Source organism: Platalea leucorodia (assembly GCF_965183815.1).
Source record: "Platalea leucorodia genome assembly, chromosome: 4".
Taxonomy (NCBI): domain Eukaryota; kingdom Metazoa; phylum Chordata; class Aves; order Pelecaniformes; family Threskiornithidae; genus Platalea; species Platalea leucorodia.
Window position 1 is genome coordinate 59,854,188 of NC_138826.1, and position 20,180 is coordinate 59,874,367.

At 50.9% G+C, this 20,180-nt stretch overlaps 1 protein-coding gene across 1 annotated transcript; it reads right to left on the reverse strand.

Moving 5' to 3' along the window:
* Positions 1 to 1,431: 1,431 nt before the first annotated feature.
* On the reverse strand, positions 1,432 to 19,149 carry WNT5B (Wnt family member 5B). The gene is made up of 5 exons (XM_082308893.1): positions 19,039 to 19,149; positions 17,624 to 17,778; positions 16,641 to 16,888; positions 10,049 to 10,341; positions 1,432 to 1,899 (listed from the first exon to the last, which is right to left on the reverse strand). The coding sequence occupies exons 2-5, from the start codon at positions 17,701 to 17,703 to the stop codon at positions 1,441 to 1,443; spliced, it is 1,080 nt and encodes a 359-aa protein (XP_082165019.1). The 5' UTR covers positions 17,704 to 17,778; positions 19,039 to 19,149; the 3' UTR covers positions 1,432 to 1,440.
* Positions 19,150 to 20,180: the final 1,031 nt, after the last annotated feature.

Below are 20,180 nucleotides of genomic sequence, written 5' to 3' on the forward strand. Positions count from 1 at the left end.
TGATTGCTCTGACTGCAAATGAACTCTGCAGATGCTGAGAGGCACAGGAAATGTCTTGTGCTAGAAACAGCATTTGTTCCCTGCTTTATGAATTGGATTCTACTAAAATTCCAACGTGGTAAGACTGATTAGCAGACTTTGGTAATGCCTTCTGCCCTAGTACAATTTTATTATACTCTTTTATTACCAAGGAAAAACACAGAAAAGACTTCCATCGGTGAACATACGCCCACATTCTGGGAGCAAACGTATCTGTGGTTACCTTACGCCGGGGAAGAGCACGGCTTCTGGACTCTGAAATACAGAGCAGCAAAATAAAAGACACTCCACCAAAAGAATAAAACAAAACCACACATATAAACAAGCAACAGAGGGAAAGAAATGTCATTGAGGGGTGTTTAATGTTAAAGAGAAACTATACATCTGGGATGGTGGTGAGGAGGATTTAACAGAGCTGAACAAGGTGACCACCTGCATCCACTTCAAAGAGGAAAACCAGCAGCGGTGTGAGGAGTGCTTGTGCAGTCATGTGCACGCATGTGCGTGTGCAATGCTTCTTTCTACTGACAAAATATGAAGTATATTGCCTTTGCAAACATCCCTGGGCACCGGCAGCTTCTCCTCTATACAGACAAATTAAGTTTCAGCATGGGATTAAAAGGGGGGGAAAAAAAAAAAAATCTCCCTCATGCACATAGCCATGTAGTCTGAGTTGGACAGATTTCCCCCTTGCCCAGGCCGTATAGAAGAGCTAGGTGCTGGCTTCATGGGAACTCTCGGGCTGTGCCCTGGTCAGCCGCAGGTCACACCCCTTCCTCACAACAGCAGGTTGTAAACCTTCCTCCACCACACTGTGGCCTGTGCAGCATCCAGGAACGGTTTACAGGATTCTGGATTTTAAGCCATATTCTTGTAGAGGAGCCTTGGCTAACCTTCCCTCTAATGTGACAAAGCCCTTTAGAGGGACCAAGAATCGGTTCCAAATTCCCCAGTGCGTTTAGTGGGGTGGAAGGGTTTGAAACTCAAATAACTAGGACTCACCCACGTTTGGCTGTAATTTCAGACGTGCAATAACTACGCAAAATGCTGAGATTTAGAGATGAGAGAGCAGAAAGAAGCCACCCTTCTCCTCCTTCTCGCTGGCTTTGTTTCTGTAACAAAATAGCGTGTGCTTGTGTGCAGGGGGGAGTTCGCTTTGTCAACACCTCCTCAGCCTCTTCACCCTGACTGAAATATCCAAGGGGAAATGCGCCCAAAGGCAAATTCCCCAGCAGAACTGCAGGAATGGCAACCCAGCCGGCCTGATGGGGGAAATTTCAAAACGAAAATGTCTCTTAAATAAGCTTCTTTAATTATTATCATCATCTGTTTATTTATACAAATATAAAATATATTTATATAGATTTATATAATATAGATTTGTTGCTTTGGTGGCTCTTTTCATTTACAGACGTACTGGTCAACGATCTCTGTGCACTTTTTACACTTGACATAACAGCACCAATGGAACTTGCAGTGGCAACGCTCCACCTGGACGCTCTTGAACTGGTCATAACCCCGTCCGCAGCACATCAGCTCACACCCATCCATGCCCTCTGAGGTCTTGTTGCACAGTCGGCCCTGAGTGCCCAGCGAGCCAGTGGTCTCATTGCGCAGGCAATAGTCCGGGCTGGGGTCGACGTAGACCAGGTCCTCTTGCGTCGGCATGTTGAAACGGTTGTTCACCAGCTCCAGCTTGCCCTTGCGGCTGATCCTCATGGCGGCGGCGCTGTCGTACTTCTCCTTCAGCAGGTCGCCCACCTTGCGGAAATCGGCCAGCTGCAGCCAGCAGGTCTTGAGGCTGCAGGAGCCCGACACGCCGTGGCACTTGCAGGCCACGTCCGCCAGCTTGTACACAGCCTGCGGGGAAAGGAGTGCCGTCAGGCAATGCTGCATTTATTCCTGCTGCACTGGCAGCTGGCGTCATTACAATGAATTCATCACGTTTTCATAACGGCTTTCATTATCCCCCAATTTCTGTTGTTTCGCCCTTCAGAAGAGACAAAAGTCTCCTTTTTCTCCTGTTGCGACTGCTGTGTTCCTGTTCCCTAAATATTTCTATTTCTGGCCACACTGCCTCCAAACATGACTTTCCCACCCCACCTTCTTTCCCCCTGGCAGATTTCTGACTTGACAGCAGGCTCAAGAGCAGGAAAGGAGAAAGAGCCCGCTCCACATGGCCTCTGGAAATTCCCCCAGTCTCACGGACCACCCTGGTATTGCATGTTTTTCCCTTCAGAGCTGCGAAAAGGGAACACCTGGGAACCTGCCCATTTCCTACCACCTGCACCAGGAACCGACGCCGTCGTTGCACGGATACATCTGCATCCTTTTGAAATAAATCCACGGACCCACACCCTTTTCCCTCCAACTCTGCTGAGAGGAGCTCATTCAGGGGCGGCGTCCAGAGGAGGCATCGCCTTCCAGAGAGGAGCAAGCAGGGTGGAAAACGGTGGTGAGAAACATGAAGACCTCTGCTCTGGAGCAGAGCTGCTCAGCTCTGCTCGGGGTCTCACCCAGGCGCCCTCCTAGAAGAGCAGGGCCGAGCTGCAAGCCCTGACTGCGAACCTGCGCCATCTTGTGTCCAGACATTTCCCTGCGCTCACAGGACATTTTAAACATTTCAAACAGCAAACGCAAAAGCTTTCGGGGCTGTCTTTTCCGAGATACTTTCAGCTACGTTTTCAGAAACCTGCGGGGGCTGTAGATGCATCATACTCCCGAAAATACGGCATCAAATAGTCTTGAAAATTCAGGCCAGTGAGTGTTAAACCCTCAGCACAGCAAGTATGGGGTGTAAACGAAAACGGTGGTTACTCTCCTTCTCCCCACACCAGCTGGGAGGAGAGAAAAATATTGAAAAATATTCTAGAATAACAAAGCTCAAAACCTAGGAAAATGAACTGAAATGCAGGTTGGGTTTGTTCCTTCCATTAATTTCAGAGACAGGTACAAAACCGCAAATTATGTGAGATCCCGTCGGCGCTCGCAGACACTGACAGAGTTTGCAGAGCGAAGAGCTGGCATCCCGACGCCATCAGAGCCACGCCGGGTTACAGCAGCTTACCCCCCTCAGCCCTGGCTCTTCACCCTCTCACCGTCAGGCTCACATCTGCTCTCCCGTGACCACCCTGCACGTTCGCAGGGCAGCGCCCCTGCCAGATCCCGCGTGCCGAGCAGAGCTGTTCGGCATCAGCCGCAAAATTGCCACCAGCTGCATCTGGTGGGGGAGATCAAGGAACGTGAGAAAAAACTAGGATGTTCTGAAGGAGGCGGCGATATGTCTTCTAGCCAGGTTTTCTGGTGAAGAAAGCAGCCAAACACTGAGGTTTCTTTTCTGCCTCACTCACCGCCACAGAAGAAAGCTTCCCAGCTCTCTGCATTCGCTTGCCAAGGAGCCGGTGATTAAGGCAACTGAGCATAGTGCAAGCAAAACCTTCTGCCTATGACTACGTTCTGGACCAGCAGTGAGAGGTCCGAGTTCTCCGACAACAACTGGTTGCTCCTGGTCTAACTAACGTCTAGTGCTTTTGACAGCTAGTGAAGATTCAATTTGGCTTAATGGCTAAATCGCATGGAGGCCAGTCGAGCTCCCAAGAAAGTCAATGGAGTGAGTCCTTGAAACAGAGGAGCTTTAGTTCTGCTCCTCAGAGCTCAATTTACTGAGGCAATCCCTCACGGTGCAATGTAACAGCTACAGGCTGGGAGTTAAGCACTTGTCTTGGATCGAACTACAACTGCAGAGGACCAACCACGCTGTTACTTAAGGATTCCTGCTGTACTGTAACCAGACAGAGCTACAGCTGAATTTCCCGAGCCCCAGACACTTACTATATCCTCACTGCATTGCCAGCCTGCTTGTTATAAGCTTGTGTTAGCACTTTTTGGTTATGGTTCTGTCAAATCCCAGGCCACTCGTGCCTCCCTTGCCCTTGCATGTGTTTTTATAAAGTATTATGATTCTTCCTAATCCTGGGCTTTGTTCCTTTAGAAAAACACTGCAACTCGATCCCTCTCAGTTAATGTCATGGGACTGAGTTCACTCCGACTTGGCTTTAAGCAACTGATGCTCAAAACATCTGGCCCATGTGGGCAGTAGCTGTGCTGGGGAATGCGAACGCTACCAGTTATCACAGGTAAGCATGGCGCCACTCAGCCCCCACTATCAACGTCCCATGGAGGTAACCATAGCTTCAGCCGCTAAATGGCTCTCCCGCTCTCCCCCTTTGCTGCCCGGATGGGGAGAAAGCAGAGGAAATTGGAGAATCCCTCTCTGACCGGGCTCAGGTCAAGGTAAAGAATAACAGACCCCACATGCAGCTCTGAGGGCAGGGGCTGATCGATGGCCATGCCACTTAAACAGGTTCAAAACACCTCTAATGGACAGGCTTAAAGCCCCTTCCCATAAGCCCAAGTTCTCTTCCAATTCTTTTCTTGTAAGAATGGGAACGGGAAGAGAATTAATGGGGAATTCCTATGTGGTCAATTAGCCAGACCCCTTTCCAGGCTCTTCTGGCAGTGGCTCAAGTGACTGATGACTGAGGCCTGCCATATGCCGACTGGGTAAACAGCGTGGAAGGACTGACTGCCACAGTCTGCCAGACAGGGCGACAGATAAGGAATGGGGGAAATAAGAGAGGGTAACGGAGACCGATTGGAAGAAAAAGACAGATGGAAGGAAAGGACATATTGAGATAACAGCCAAAGACAAACAAACAAGGGCAATAAAGCCAGGAGCCACCACCACAAGGACGGTGATGCGGAGTGAAGGGGTGATGGGGTCAGGACTGCCTGGAAGATAAAAGACCTCTGGTCCCCTCCAGTCCCTCTCAGCTCCTTCTGAGAACCACAGAGAGCAGGGAGATGATCTTCTCTTCTGCCACCAGAGCTCCTCGGGGTTCAAGGAGAACTTTCTCATCCACAGGAAACTGAGCGAGGGGACATGCCAAAAGTCTGCCTAGAAATCAGAAGACATCAACTGAAACACCGGCTGGGAAAGCAGGGCAAGGCTGTATGTGGGATGGCACCTGGTGGCCACTTAGCAATGCTCACTGCCGTGTCTCCTTTCTTTCAGCATCAACTTTTGGGAGTATGGAGTTACACGTGCACCTTCCTACTTCCAAAACCAGAATCTCAGAAGTGAAAACTTAACATTTAGGAATGCAGGACTAGACGGGACCTCCTCGGTTATTAAGTATGATCCCTTGCTATTGTAGGCACCACTTCAAATAATATTTTCCTTAAACGTATAGAGTGCTCTTTTAAAAGCAATTAGGTTTTCAGCCACCATTATTCTGATCACTATTCCAATGATAAAGTATCTTTTTCTAATTTCCAGCCTAAATGTATTCACTTTATGCCCATTTGCTATTGTGCCAAATTGGCCTTTTGCTTAAAAAGTACTTTTCCTCCCCTATTATTTCTCCCACTAACACAGACATCAGTCATATCCTCTCTCAACTTTCACTTTGCTAGGCTAAACATGGCAAGCTATTCTAGACCCCTTTCTTAAGAAAAGATTCCTATCCCTTGGGTCAACCATAACAAGCCTTTTCTAGTCTGAGGTCATTTTGCTTGGGAATATGAGAACATACAATATTTTGCGGCCTCACAAGAGCTTAATACAATGGCATTAGTATTCCCTCATGTTTTATGAAAAGACTTTCCCTAGTACATTATAGGATATTTACCACCTTCCGAGCCACATTACACCTGCAGTCATCTGCAGCTGACTGCTGTGCCCAATTCTTTTCTACTCATTTCCTAATGACTACAATGTTTTTCGTACAAGACCTCAAATGATGGTCTTAATGCAGTTTTATTGGATGTCATTAGCTGCTGTACAAAATTCGGATTCTCCTCTGTATTCATAATACCTGCCACGTTTGCATCATCAGCAAATTTCATCAGCTCATTCCTAATTCTTGTGTTGAGGCTGAGAAACAAAAATACTAAGTGTTGGTCTTGAGGCAAGTCACTGAAGACCTCTGCTAATTAAGCTCTGTCAAGATCAAGATATATCCTTTCACACAACTTACTGACATCTTTCCTTGAACCAGTTTCTTGTCCACCTCATAGCTGCTGCACCTTTCCTTATCTTTCCCAATTTAACCAAGTGTTTCCCGTGTGGTAAGTACATTAAACGTCTCACAGAAGTTCAGATAAATGAGACCTATCATCGGATCTATTTTGCTTTTTAGGAAATCAGCGATGTTCCAAATGATTGTGTGATCAATCTTTGAGAAATTCTTCTCAGATTATTTCCCATTTTGCCTCTTCCTCTGAGATATCCCTTCCCCCAGGTTCTCCTGTAAACGCTGCCAAGGTCACACTGCCTGTGCTGCCAGCTGCCAGCTCTGTCAGAGTGCCAGGAAAGAAAGTGGGCGCTCCCTGTGACTTGAGAGCTTTACGCTACCTGAGTTTTGCTTCCGCCTTGGTTGTGATAATTTCCATTTCCAGCCTTTCACTTTTGCTCCCATGCTAATATATTTCTAAAAGCCAAGAGGAAAGGCTGCCCTGTACTGGCCAACCACCACCCTGACCAAACAACCCTGGAACCCATAGCAATGCCATCTCAGAGCCACCCCGGGTCTCATCTCCATCCAGATCCTTTCATATTCATCTCCCTTCCCAATCCCAGCACCTCCATTCCTCACTACCCCCAAATCCTCATCCACTCAGTCCACCCCAAAGGCCCACTCATTTACTCCAGAGCCCCACTATCATTTATTCCAGAGCCCTCCGGTCTTCCAACCTTTTGCTGCCACCCGACTCCCATCTGAATCATTCGACCCAATCCCGAACGCCCCTCCATCAACAGCCCCCTGCACCATCCCACCCATTTCAGGTCCACTGGCCCCGAACTTCACTACGTGCTGCTCAGCTCCTCTTCCTCTACCTGTCTGAACACCACAGCTGCCTCCTCACACCTTCCTCGCTCCCTCAGGGGGCCAGCACCATCGGCCATTGCCTACTGTGACAGACCTTGCCTGCCCCTAGGGCACCCTGCCTGGCTTCCCCCGAAAAGCACAGTCCTACGGGGATTTAAGAATCTAACCTACAAGCACTTTTTCCCCTAGGCAGAAGTGTTGAGGACAGAAAAAGACGTCTCCATTGTGCAGCAGACATACCGTACCCCTCCCCACAAGCAATGCCCCCCCCCCTTCTGACTTGAAGCCCCAGGTAAAGCACTCGCCTACTCTGGGGACCAAAACTACTCTGTCTTTAGACTCAGCCCCATCCTCATAGACTAGCAGTCTCCTTTCTTCCAATCTCTTTCAATTTGCAAAGTTTAAAAAACCTTCGCTGTTTATTTTACTACCCTTTGCAAAGTCTGACTCAGCGTGATTTTTTACTGTTCTCACTTCATCTTTACACTTCTTGACCTCTAAGACAGAGCTTTTCGTTATTTATTTGCTATCAGTTCTTTTTTTTCCATTCTTAGTAGGCTCTCAGTCTATTCCTAACAGCTTCTCTGTGGTAGTTATTCATTCAGTGAGGTCTGGATATTCTTCCTACAAGCTTTTTCCTCTTGCTTGGCATGCAGAATTGTAATGGCTTTAGCATCTTTGACTTGAAAAAGTTCCAGACCTCCTCCACATCGAGTTCCTCGGCTGAGTTTACTAACCGGCTCCCTTAGTTTATCAGTTTGTTCTTTGAAATCCACAAGCTTAATTACACACTGTTTATACTACCATTTAATTTAATCTAAAATGACTCGTGTTCATTTAAACTAAGGTTTTCTATAGCCATCTGCTCTACAGAGTCTACAAAAACCAAGCTTGAAATAACCTTCTCTTTTGCTGGCCCCTTTGGAAAGCATTTGTCCAGGTCCTTGTGGAGACACAGAAATCACCTTGAGAGCTGGCCTATGGAGTCCCAAGAAGCATGGGCACTGTAGCATTCCAAGCACAATTTAAACAACTTTCTGCACTGTAGTGCAGACAGGCACGTAAGTGGCGGGACACAACCGGTTTTAGCTCTGTCCTTAAAGCAGGACAAAGCTTTCTTCCATCTAAAACCGTATCATCATCTGAAATCACAGCTCAGTGAGATTCTTGCCCATATAACAAGAATAACAAGATAGGGTAGTGTTTTACCCAGGCTGTGGAGCAAGTGTCTTCTGACTTGATCTTCCAATACAGATGTTACTACAGTTCAACTGGCGCCTCAAACTATTGCCCATATTCTGTCTCTGGATCCCTCAAGGCAATAGGACTGGCTGTTAAAAAGTCTCACGACATGTTCACTCCCTATTTTAGGCAGGGTTTTTATTTGTAGTAATCCAAGTTCATGACTCCAGACATGCAAGATGTTCAAAGCAAGTAATGCAGAGAAGAATGTCACTTTCAGGCTACTACTCCGTGGAGGAATGCCCCCCCATTTCTAAGCAAATGGCAGGCCCTCTGCCCTTCCAGGCAAAAAAAACCCAACCCAACCCCAAACCAAACCCCGCTGAGTTCTACAGCTTTCAAGTCCACAGTTTTCCACCTACTGCAAATTTACCCTGATTTGATTTTGCAAAAGAAGCATGGAGTATTTGCAGTGCTTCAACCTGACACATTGATTTCACAACCAAAAAAACCAGAGCAAATCTTCTTTGGTGGCAAAATGAAGCCGAAATTACATGCAGAAAAGACAGACATACATGGGAAAGGGAAAGATAATTCAGTAACAGAAATAAGAAAGGGCAGAAAATTGATAAGGAAACTAAGGATATTAGTTAAGAATGGGCAAAAGAGCAAGGCTAAGTACACTTAATAGGATTTTTTAATATGCATTAGAAATAAAATTAACCTTAGAAAAGCTCACTATTAGGGAAGAAAAACAAAAATTTTAAACACCTTCTGGAAAAGGCACAAATGATCAAGTAAGTATTCCTGTTCTACATTTGGAAAGAGGCAGGATTGCACAGTTGCACCGCATACGAAAGATGCTACACCTTCCAAGCTATTAATCACAGACAGAGGAATGGTGTGAAAAACAAAGGTGCATATACTGAACACATACAAAGGGGGCAACTTCACCTACGTTTACACCATCACTGAGACCAATACTAGAACCCAGCATGTCATTTTGGTATCCAGTTTCTTAAAGGATATGGGAAAACTGGAAAAGGTACACTAAAGTGATGTGAAAATGATTTGATGGCTGATGAGAACATCTGAAAGTGAGAGAGTCTTCAGTGCTCAACCTACTTTGTCAAGAAAGAGTGGTGAATAAATTACAGTAGATAAATACTTCTATGCAGAGAAAATTCTGATTATCAAGAGGCTATTGGATCTAGCTGTAAAAGTCAGAAAAAGAAGTGACTGGAAGCTGACGCCAGATAGATTAAAATGATAATGAGGTACAGTGTTGAAACAGGGTGATTAATGACGGTAGCGTACTACAAAGGGAAGTGATGGATTCTCCATCCCTAGAGGTCTCTAGATCAAAACCGTGTATCTTCTCAGAAAATGCCTGTCACCTAGACGTGAATTATTTATTTTGCCCGATACCAATGTAACTGAGCAAGGCGTAAGTTTCAGAGACAGCCAAGTAGCCTGATTCGATGTTTGCTTCTGGCCTTATATTCCCAAAAATCTGAATAATGGCAGTAGAAGAGAACTTCACATGCCAACAGATTCTTCTTTTCACCACCAGCCTGCCATTTTGGCAGCTCTGGGAAGCCAGTTTCTGAGACGTAAACATTGAAAGTGGTCCATGACAGCACCTAGTTTATTTGGAAAGGGCTTACATGTCTGCATATGTGTACCATACAGTATCTCAACAGACCCCAAAACTCACTGGCTTTAGCTGGCAACAGAAGCCTGCCATTAAAACTGGAATATGATATTGTCAATATTGTCTGCAATATTCACAAAAATGCAAAGAATGTGACCATACACCGTTACTGGGGCATCATTGGACTATCCCTCATCAAACCTCCAAGTAATTTGGTATCTAGCTATCTCAAGCCTTCTGAATCTGCCTCTGAGAAAGAGGAAAGGGCCAGCATTCATCTTACCCTGCGACCGGCCTCGTTGTTCTGCAAGTTCATCAGCATGCGAGCCTGCTCCTCTGAACCTCTCACGTAGTTCTTCTCCCTCTCCTTGGCATCCACAAACTCCTTGGCGAAACGATATCCATACTCCACGTTATCCCCGCAGCCACCCCACAGCCAGTCTCGGGGCAAGTCCTTGGGCCGGGCGGTCCGGCTGCAGCCACAGCTGGAGAGCTCTCCTTCACGGCAAGCCCGGCTGATCGCGTTCACCACCCCGGCAGCACTGACGGCGTAGGTGAAAGCAGTCTCTCTGCTCCCTGTGAGAGAGACGTGAGAAGCAAATTAACGAGAGGCGGATCTCATTTAACAAATGCAACGCGCAGCAAGGAGCAAGCAAAGGGGCTCCGCACGGTAGGACACGGTGTGCTCTGAGAAGGTGCGCAGAATTAACAGGAACACAGGAACGGGGTGGTCAAGCGCAAGGGCCCCTGTTCTGGTAGAGGGGGAGCTGTCGTAACACATGCTTGCATCCCGTTTTTGTTTTCCTTTCACAATAACAGCTCCAGTCAATTGACTGTCCAGAGCTGGCAGTTTCTGTGTAACCAGGATCAAACCCAAATCTGATTTGCTGACACACACCAGGGAAGGGGCTGAGATTCCTGCTGTTGCCTGGAGGAATATTCTTGGGAATAGTGTGTTCTTCATGAATTTGTTACGTGCTGCTCCTCCAGGGTTATTATTTTTATTATACTTACGTTTGACCATTTAAGAGCCCTGGAAACTTCAGGCCTTGCCCAAAAGAAACGGCAACACCGTAGGCAGGGAATGCTTGGCCTCCTTCCTCTCAGATCAACCCTTCAGTACGCTCTCATTTTAACCCAGAGGAAACTCTCAGGCAGCAAGAGGGTTATTCACTCGCTGAAAATACAGCTGCTGCCACAGAACTTGCCAATAATCATTGAGAACAACCAATGAGTTTGGGTCTGTGCAAAAGGAGCGTTCTGGTTAAGCCAGATATCGCTCTGGAACGGTTTTCATTTAATTGGGACAAGCGTTCTTTGTGGGCTCCTCAGTTCATCGACCTTATTTTGGTTTACATAAGGTCAGCTGAGAATTGTTTTGAGACAAACTGAAGGAAACCCATTTTTGCACTAAAGCATCAAGGCAGAGGCTCTCCCAATGCCTACAGAACTGCAGTGCTGGAACAAGTAAAACTTTCCCATGTAGACAATAATAAATGAAAAGACTTTCCATTAGCAGGTTTACTAGAGACTGCCCTGCTCGGAGTGTATGCTCTATACAGCTTAAGAGTCTGAGCCAAGCAGCTGGATCGGGTCTCCAGCTATGTATTCCTGGCAGTGATTCAGCCCCAATTTGACCGGGGCACCAACGCAGCCAGAACGCTGCATGAGGCCAAGCGTGCTGCACCAGCGAGTGCTGTGGGTCTGAAGGGGAGGGAGTGGGGGGGGGGGGGGGGAGGAGGAGGAGGAGGCAATGCACACCTGCGCTCTCACCACCCGGTGTAATAAATAGCTAAACTGACACCTTCAGAGTCATTGTGTGCACCACCAAACTTTCAGGTGACAAAGAGAACAAGTGCCAAAGCTTCATTGGAATAAGCAATCCAATTGTCAAGAGCTACTTACACCAAACCCCAGCAAGGGCGACCCTCTAATGCTCTCAAGCAAATCTGAATGACTTCAGAGGGCAGATCCTCCAAGAACAGTTTGTCACCAACCCACGAGGCTCTCAGTGCCAGCTCCCTCAGTGGGACTGAGCTGATGCTTTTGGTATGCTCTTGTTCCAATTTGCATGTGCTGACAATCTGTAATTAATAGCAGCTTATCACCAGCTTAGTGGTAATGACCCAAGACAAAGGCAAGGCTGTGAATGGCATCCACCTTGCAGAACAACTTGTGATTTCCCCCCCTCCCCAAATGAGAGTTGTACACTAAGGGCTTCTGCTCTGGCGTACAGCACAAGGCTGATAAAATGCTATGGGACGCATAATACAGAAGAGAGGGCCTTACTAGCAGGTCATAAGGAGAGGACTGTGCCCCCCAAACCTCCCTGATCCAAGAGGTAAAGAGAAGTGACTCCTAGTTAAGGTCATTCAGCTGAGACTAGCCCATAAGGGAGCTATGGTCATTTTTCAGCAATCAAAATCAAGCTTTTACTCTCTAGTTTGTTTTGCATGTTATGGGTATTTTAAGGTAACGGTTCAATGTGCAGTTTTGCCCCTACCAGTCCGTGCCTGTACGGTGAGAGCCCTGCAGACACACCAATTGCCCTGTTAAGCGGAGCACTCCTGCTTCTACAGAGATGAAAAAACATACAAGGAAAGGACCTTCCAGTGTTACAGCCTTTGCAGCAGAGCCTGCATGGCTCCAGGTGCTTAGCATCCTTACAGCTTGATTGAGATGCCTGTACTGAAAGCACAGACCGGATTGCCACTGTCCATGTTTTAACCACCTCCAAGTTTCAAATGTAGCAGCACGACAACTCCATGTGCAGCCCCTGGATCTGCATGAGGAGTTCAGGCTGCTGAGGGTGGTGGTGGGAGAGGCTGAAGCAAGTCACGGTGTTTTGTTTGGTTTGGTTTTTTTTCCCCCTTGCTGCCCACAAAGCAGAACAAACCACGGTGCTTGCTAGATGTAGGTTTGGAAGACTGCGGCTTGGTTTGAGAGGCGGGATCAGATGTGTGAGCGAAACCCTGAGCTAATACAAACCAAACTTGTAGCTGGCAATTGCGGGCTCACGCATCCTAGTCTCCTCTGCTCTGCTACGACACCTTCCAGCCTTGGAAAAGCGTTTGTGTTTTTGCTCATCATCTCAAAATTCACTCTGATTCCACGCCACCGTGCCGTCACCTAAACAGACCGGGGTGTTATTCCCCATATTCGTGCAAAGGTGAACAGAGGTTACAGAGACGGTCAGGCAGCAACCCCCCTCCTGCCCCCTCGCACGCCCCCGCCCAGCCCTCCCGAGCGCTGGGCCGCAGCCCCCCGGGCCGGCCCGGGGGCCCGGGGAGGCTCTGCCGCCGGCCCCCAGCGCCGCGGAGCTCTGCTGCCCTCCTGTGCCCGCCGGCCACCCGCCGCCCGGACGGGGACCCCGGGGCTGCGGCGGCTTTCGGGGGGCACTGGCGAGGACGCCGGCATGAGCTGCGCCCAGGCAAGGTGTCGGCGCCCGCCGCCTGCTCCTCTGCAGCTGTGTGGGAAGGAGATGGGAGAAGAACGGACCCCAGTGGGGAGACTGACACAAAAATGATAAAAATGTGTCTCTAACTTTTTTGATGAAAAAGTTTTCGTTTCAACTGATTTTTTTTTTAAAAGCATTTCCCTCAAGTTTGCCAATCTCGAAGAAAACCAAGGAAAAATATTTCTCTTTGTTCTCTTCTTTTATGACTCCTTTTTTTTTCCTTTTTGCATTTGAAAAGGCAGAAGAGATAAGATCTTTGGCTCCTGAAATGACTGGACTAACCTGGAAACCCCGGCCTTGCGTTTAGGATTGCACTGAAGGAGATATATTCTCTCCCCCCCTGAGGAAATTCTAACACGACCTTTCTGGGTGCTCTGTCCTCTCCCTCATAAATGTAGAAGGAAGGAATGTGTCTGTATATAACGTATAGAGAGAAATATATACACACACTTGCAGTCTAAAATCTGTATTGACAGAACAAGAAGCAACTTCAGAAGGATAATTTTTGTACATCGCCAGATATCATTACTGAATAAACCACATTTAAAAGAGCAATTCTCGCAACACCACACACACTAGGAAAAACCCATGCTAAAAAGCAGCCTACTTCAGTGCTACGGATGCCTCTACAAAAGCTTTGTATCATTGGACTGCCTCACCTCTATGAAATGCACAAAATGAAGGTGTAATGATTAAACACAGACCAACCGGGTCTCCCATTTCCGAGCTGAGCCAAGTTCTGCGAGGGGGAAAGGAAACTAATCTTCCAGGTTTCTGAGTGAACGCTCTCCCGAGGATCTCCCAGGCTTTGGACTTGGCCAGGGCAGGTTCTCCTCCCCTCTCACAATCTAGAGCAGCTCAAGAAATCATATAATACATGCCATGCCTGCACTGGTGGGTGGGCAGTCAAGGGTTGTTGGCACACTATGCACCTTCTGGGTCCTTCTTATCTCTTCCCTGCCCCCCCTCCACAACACTCTGGCATGCCTCTGCACTCTTGCAGATATTCTGGTCTCCAGACCTTTCTTGTGCCATTGGCACAGAGTACAGAAAAAGGGCTGTGGTCCAGAATTGGGGCTCAGAGGTTGAAAACAGGAGACAGGCACACAGTATGAACCCAGGGAAGAATGACTTGATAGTTGACATGACCTGAGAGACTGAAAGGCTTTGTTTTCTTCCCCAGCGTGGAAAATAGATTTGCTGAAATGATGAGCAACGCCTCATTACAAAGTAAGAAAAAGTAAAAGTGGAAGGTGGAACTAAGAGGCGAGGCAGCATCCCCCCCCCCAGCACCTTATCCCCGACATAGGCAACAGCGATGAATCATCACAGGCCCTGTAACACCCCAGGCCACCACTGGTGACATTTTTCTTACTTCTCTTCTGTGCCGTCTTGTGCTGGAGTATAAACATCTGAACATGCTCTAACTGACCAGAGTACCTAAAGGAGTTCAAAACTCTTTTGTTAGTGTTTTTGAACAGCGGGCAACCGCAGGCAGTCACCTCACAGGCACTGCCATCAGCAGATTCCTGCCAGAGATACAACAGCAGTCCCAGCAAACAAGGGCACGCAGACACAAACCAAACAACCGCAGCAGGATATACCCGTCACAGACCCACACCGCCTCTTTCCTCATCAAAACCCAAATCTACTCCCAATCTAAACTAACAGGATCAAATTCATTTCAGAGAGGAGGAATCTTCCCTCTTCCACTATCCACTCTAGTCCCTTCTTCCCGTACACCCTCTGATCCTTCCTGACTGCTTTTCATCCTTTACCTCTGATCTTTGCTTTCCCTTACTTCACCCTTACTTCTTTTCTCCAGGTGTGGACTCACCCACTGGACCAACCTGGGGCTGCAGGAAGGTACTGAGGAAGAGGAGGAGGCTTGCTCCAGAAGCGGAAATTCCTATTTTCTTGCGTCCTTGTGTCATCACTAGGATCTCTTTGGGGGATCTGAAATTTACCCCATTCTTTGGGATAAGTTACATGGGAGGGAGGGACACCAGAAGGGAGAGATGGAGGTGTAATTTCTGTCCTTTCCCTTTGGTGGCTGAAATTTCAGTTTTCATACCCCAAAGCACGAGTTTTAACAATCTGGGATTGCAGGCAGCCTCATCTGGCCACCACCCTCGCTATCAGAAAGCAAGAGATCAAGGATGCGCAGATGCCTTGGATGTGTGTCAGGAGCTGAAACTATGTTTCAAGAAGCGGCATTTCCCAGGGGAGCACCCCAGAGAAGCGGGGATTTGTTGGAGTATGAGCTGGGCGAAAAGGGAGGAATTAGAATGGCTCTGGTGGGCTGGATTAGGGATTCCGAAAGGTTGAGTAACACATGCAAAAAAGTCCTTACAATTCTCCAGGATGACACATAAGAATTTCAGGATCAAATGGACAGGATCACGGGACTTGGCTACCCTGGTGCCCTATCGCCTTGACGCCCCAGAGGTATTAAAGATGCATCGCTTGCTATCCTGCTGCCTGTGAGGGGTTTTTTTGAGAGTGAAGCCAAAAAGGTGCAACGAATGCTGGGGGCAGCTGGGGGTGCAGGAGCTGGAGTCTTTTTCCATCCCTTGCTAAGTGTTTTCCCTGACCTTACAACCAAGAAATAGTGCTGGTTCTGGATTCTTCAGTGTAAATGATCGGCTTTGTGGGTGGGAAACAAAACCTGGGGCTGATGAGAGAGTGCGTGTGTGTGTGTGTGTGTGTGTGTGTGTGTATGCGGCTGTTTTAACACCTTTTCTTTATTGTCCTGGCTGTCGGACACATCAAACCAAGCCCGGATTTCTCAGTTTCTTGCCATCAGATGATTGCATTTCAAAAGGAGCTAGGACAATGTAGCTTGGTCACACCTCGATTCAAGTGCAGCAATGGCCTGTCAATGTGCCTCTTATGGCCAGCAGGGCAGGAATTATAAAAATCTCTTCGGTTTACACAGAAAGTGGCAGAATGGGGGGGGGGGAGCGGGCGGGGGGGGGGGTGGGGGTGATCCCATGCTAGGGGAGCCCATATTTCCCACATCTCAGGGCTGCATTCCCTGTCCAAGCGCTCTCCAGATGCTGGGAACGATAACGTGGGTTCATTGTTCCTGGCTCCAGCTTCTTCCCTCCCTACCTTCAAACAAGCACACAAAACCAAAGCAGCCCCCCTCTCCCTGGCCTTCCCGTGCCCCCTAAAGAACGCGTGTGTCCCCCGTCCCCCCTGCTGCGGCTCAGGTGCACGGCTGCCACCCGCTCAGGCACAGGCAGCACCCAGGCAGCACCAGCGCACCAGGGAATGGAAAAGCTCGTTAAAGGCAGCTTTAGGAGCGGTGCTAATGGGGCTCATCGCTCCTGCGTGCCTATTTGAAGAAAGGGAGAAAGCTGCGCAGGGAGAGCCGGCCTGCGCCCAGCACCTGCTCCGTACGGGGTGCTCCTACCTATTTTCATGACCCTCCCAAAGACAGAGGTGTTGTCCACCGTGCTGCAGTTCCACCGCCGCTGCCGAAACTGGTACTGGCACTCCTTGATGGCACTGCGGGCCCCTTCCCCGATGAAGACCATGTGCTCCTGGTAGAGCTGGCAGAGCTTGCGCTGCCCAGGGGAGAGCCCCGGCAGCTGGCTGCACACCGGCTGAGCGCCGATGATGTACATCTCAGGCCTCTGGATGGGGTTCATGGCCAAAGACCTACGATGAGAAAAACATCCGAGGGAGTCGGGAGGGAGAGGCCCCCTCCGCGAAATGCCCGGCACCTCTCCCCGCCAGCCCGGCCCGGCCCCGCTCCCAAAGCCCGGGCGCATTTCTCATGTCAGCTGCCTCCCTCTACGGCTCTGCCAGATGCGAGGCTTTTCCACGGCTCCAGCGGGAGAAAAGCAGCTCGTTTGTAACCTGAGTTTTAAACACAGAGGACACCCGGGATGGGGAGGGGGCAGAGAGAAAGCTCAGCACTTTCTCTGCAAAAGAAGAAAGTGAGCTGCTTTTTTACAGCGAGCGATGCCTGCCTTCAAGCCAGGCTTATTTTCCGCTCTTTAGGGGAAGGGGGCTCCGCGGCTGCTCCCAGGGCTTTTGGCAACGGGTAGGAAACCTTCCCCATCCTCTCCTCACGCTTTCCCCGCATCCTAAAGCCCGGCCGGGATTTCAGCGAGCCCGTACAAAAGGAGCCCAGAAACGCCGGCAGGAGAGGGGCTGCGTCCCACGTCCCCAGAAACTGGGCAGGGACGGCGGGAGGAGGGGGAGAACCTGGAAAGAAGCGGGCAGCTGCGAAAGAAGCCCGGGAGGCAGCGAAGTTCCCGCGGGGAGCGCAGAGCAGCCGCCCCGCTCCCGGCCCCGTCGGTCCCCGCTCGGTCCCCGCTCGGTCCCCGCTCGGTCCCGGCCCGCGGCGGCGGACAAAGGCGCGGCCGCCTCCCCCGCGCCCCCACTCACCACCAGGAGTTGGCGTCGGCCACCGGCGAGGTGCAGCTGCAGAGGAGCGCGGCGGCGAGGGCCAGCCTCGGCCCGGTCATGGTGGGCTGCGGGCGGCGGCGGCGGCGGCGGGGCTGGGGCAGCCCCCGCAGAGCCGGCCGCCGGGACGGGGCGCCCTGCGGAGAAGAGCCGAGGAGAAGCCCTGGAGCGGGGCCTGCGAGCGGCGGGGGCGCGGCGAGCACAGCCCGGCTGCGGCTGCCGCCCCCTCCCACCCCGCAGGACCCTCCCCCGGCCGCCGCCTCCCGGGGGCTCCGCCGGCGGCCCTGCCTCCCGCCCGCCCTCGGCCCCGGGGCAGGGGCCGCGCTGCCGGGGCTCCGCCGCCACCGGCAGAGCCTCCCCGTCCCGCCCGGGGGCAGCGAGGGGACGTGGGCGGCCGGCCTCGCCCCTGGGGGCGTCGGGAGGGGCCCCCGCAGCCTCCGGGCCGCCCGCCCCCGGTGCCCCCGCGGCCGCAGGTGTGCGGGAGCCGGCGGGGCACATCAAAGCGCCGCGCTGGCCCCGCTGCCTTTGTAATGCAGGGCCGGCTCGGAAATGAGCTGCCCCCTCCCCAAAACGGCCCCCAGAAGGGCCCCGCGCACGGCCCCAGCCCCGCGCCCCGGGCGGGGGGGCGGCGGCGAGGCTGGGCTGGGCTGCGGGCGGCGAGCGCAGATAGGGCTGGCACCGGAGCCTAATGGCTTTATGGGCAGGGGAGGTGGACAGGAGAAAAGCTTCAAAGGCTCCTCTTGTCCAAACATCCCTCTCCCTTCCTCGCTCGACCTGCCCGGAGCCTCAAAGGCGGGGGCGATCTGGCAGCTCCTCAGCCCTTTCCCCCCCAGACACCGGCAGAAAGCAAACGCAGGCACCCCAGACCCCTGCGGGTGCCTGCAACAAACGCTCTTCGCACCCTGCCTCCCTCAAGCCGCAGGGACACGGCCACCTTATCGCACCATCGGCGACGACGCTGCTGCCTCCATCTCTGCACGGCCTCCCACCCTCCTGTCCTACCCTGCGCCGCCCGGTCCCCACCTCTCCACCACGGACAAATGCCCCCTCCTCTCCCACGCAGCCTCCTCGCCGGGCCTGGCGTCCCCCCGACCCTGCCCCTGCGGCGGCGGCTCCCGGGCTCAACGCGGGCCGAACGTACGGGTCCCCTCCAGCAACTCCCAGGTTGCGGCCGCGGCGTACGTGGTCGAAGACCCGCGAGTACCCGGCCTTTCGCTTTGCCTCACGAGCAGCGCCCGAGACATGAATCACCAGACTCAGCAGCTCAGACCGCTGAAGTATATTTTTTATCGAATTCCTCGCGCCCGCCACGGTGGACTTGCTGTGTTTGTTTGCAGCACGCTTCGCTGCCTCCCCCATCCAGATGTGCTGTACCTGCAGCTGGTGGCCCATCTCACCTGGCAGGCAGATGTGGGGCTGCGAGTGCCAGAATTAGCCTCAGGACAAAAAAGCCTTGTGTGACCCAGAACCTCGGCGGGAGGGGAGTTTTACTGCTCGGGCACAGCAGGATCCACGTCTGAAGAAAACAGGGTGACTTTATTCACATCTTCTATACCCTCCCTTTTCCTCCTCCCACAGCCCCGAGCGTTGCGAAGGGACGGCGAGGTGTATGTGTGCGTAGCCACGCATACATGTTTTGGGTCTGTTTCTATAGGGAATAGACAGAATGGAAAGTTTATCTCCGGGAGTCTGGGGAGGAAGGAAGTTGTGTATGGATGAATGGCTTTTCCATGACAAACAATGAGTCTGCACAGACACCGTGTGATGTCACCTAAAGAATTTCCAAGCCAGCCTCAGATACAGAAAACCTTCTCACTGGCAGAGATGAGAGCGTCCCACCTTTCCATCTCACCACAGCCAGAAAGAAGAACTAGGACAAGGGGAAAAAAAAAAATCCCTCGCTGTCTCACACATGCACACAAGGCATGCACCATGTAAATAGATGACACGATGGGAGAGGTGTATCTCCAACCTTCGCCCTCACCAAGTCTCCTCACGGATTCTGAGAAAGGAGCAAACCGTGGCGAGCCGCCCCGGTGCCTCTCCCAGCCAGGAATGTGAGACGGCACCAGCTGATGAGGCACTTCCACAAATACGGGTGATGTCAATGTCCGCGTTCGTGCGAGCTGCTCCGAGCGCATGTGCGCAGCTGCAGCACTCCACGGGGCAACGGGGATGTCCCACCACGCGGCACTGGACTGGTGGTCCACCTCCGGCACTGTGGCGTGCTGGAAACGAAAACCTTTCCAGCTGGTAAAGTCTGGGAGATGCTCATGCGAAACTTGGTCCAGAAACACACGGCATTAATTAAATGTCTCATTTTAAGTCCTAATATTCGAAGGCAGCTGATGATCAACAAAAGCAAAGTGTTGTGAATACTGCTAGTAGCAACTCAACCTCCAAAAAGCACCAGCAAGGCAATGATCTTATTTTGAAACACGAGACACAAAAATTGCCATACGGGATAAGATCTTATCCAGCCAACCTAATATCCCGTCAAAGGCAGCAACTAAAGGAAGATGCTTCAGCGGGAAAGGTC

What these genes read in the sequence shown, in the direction of transcription:
- WNT5B (XM_082308893.1), bottom strand. Translation starts at nt 17,703, where the DNA reads ATGACCGGGCCGAGGCTGGCCCTCGCCGCCGCGCTCCTCTGCAGCTGC. An exon ending in GCCGACGCCAACTCCTGGTG is followed by an intron (nt 16,889 to 17,623) that starts GTGAGTGGGGGC and finishes TTCTCATCGTAG; the next exon opens with GTCTTTGGCCATGAACCCCA. An exon ending in TGGGAGGGTCATGAAAATAG is followed by an intron (nt 10,342 to 16,640) that starts GTAGGAGCACCC and finishes TCTCTCTCACAG; the next exon opens with GGAGCAGAGAGACTGCTTTC.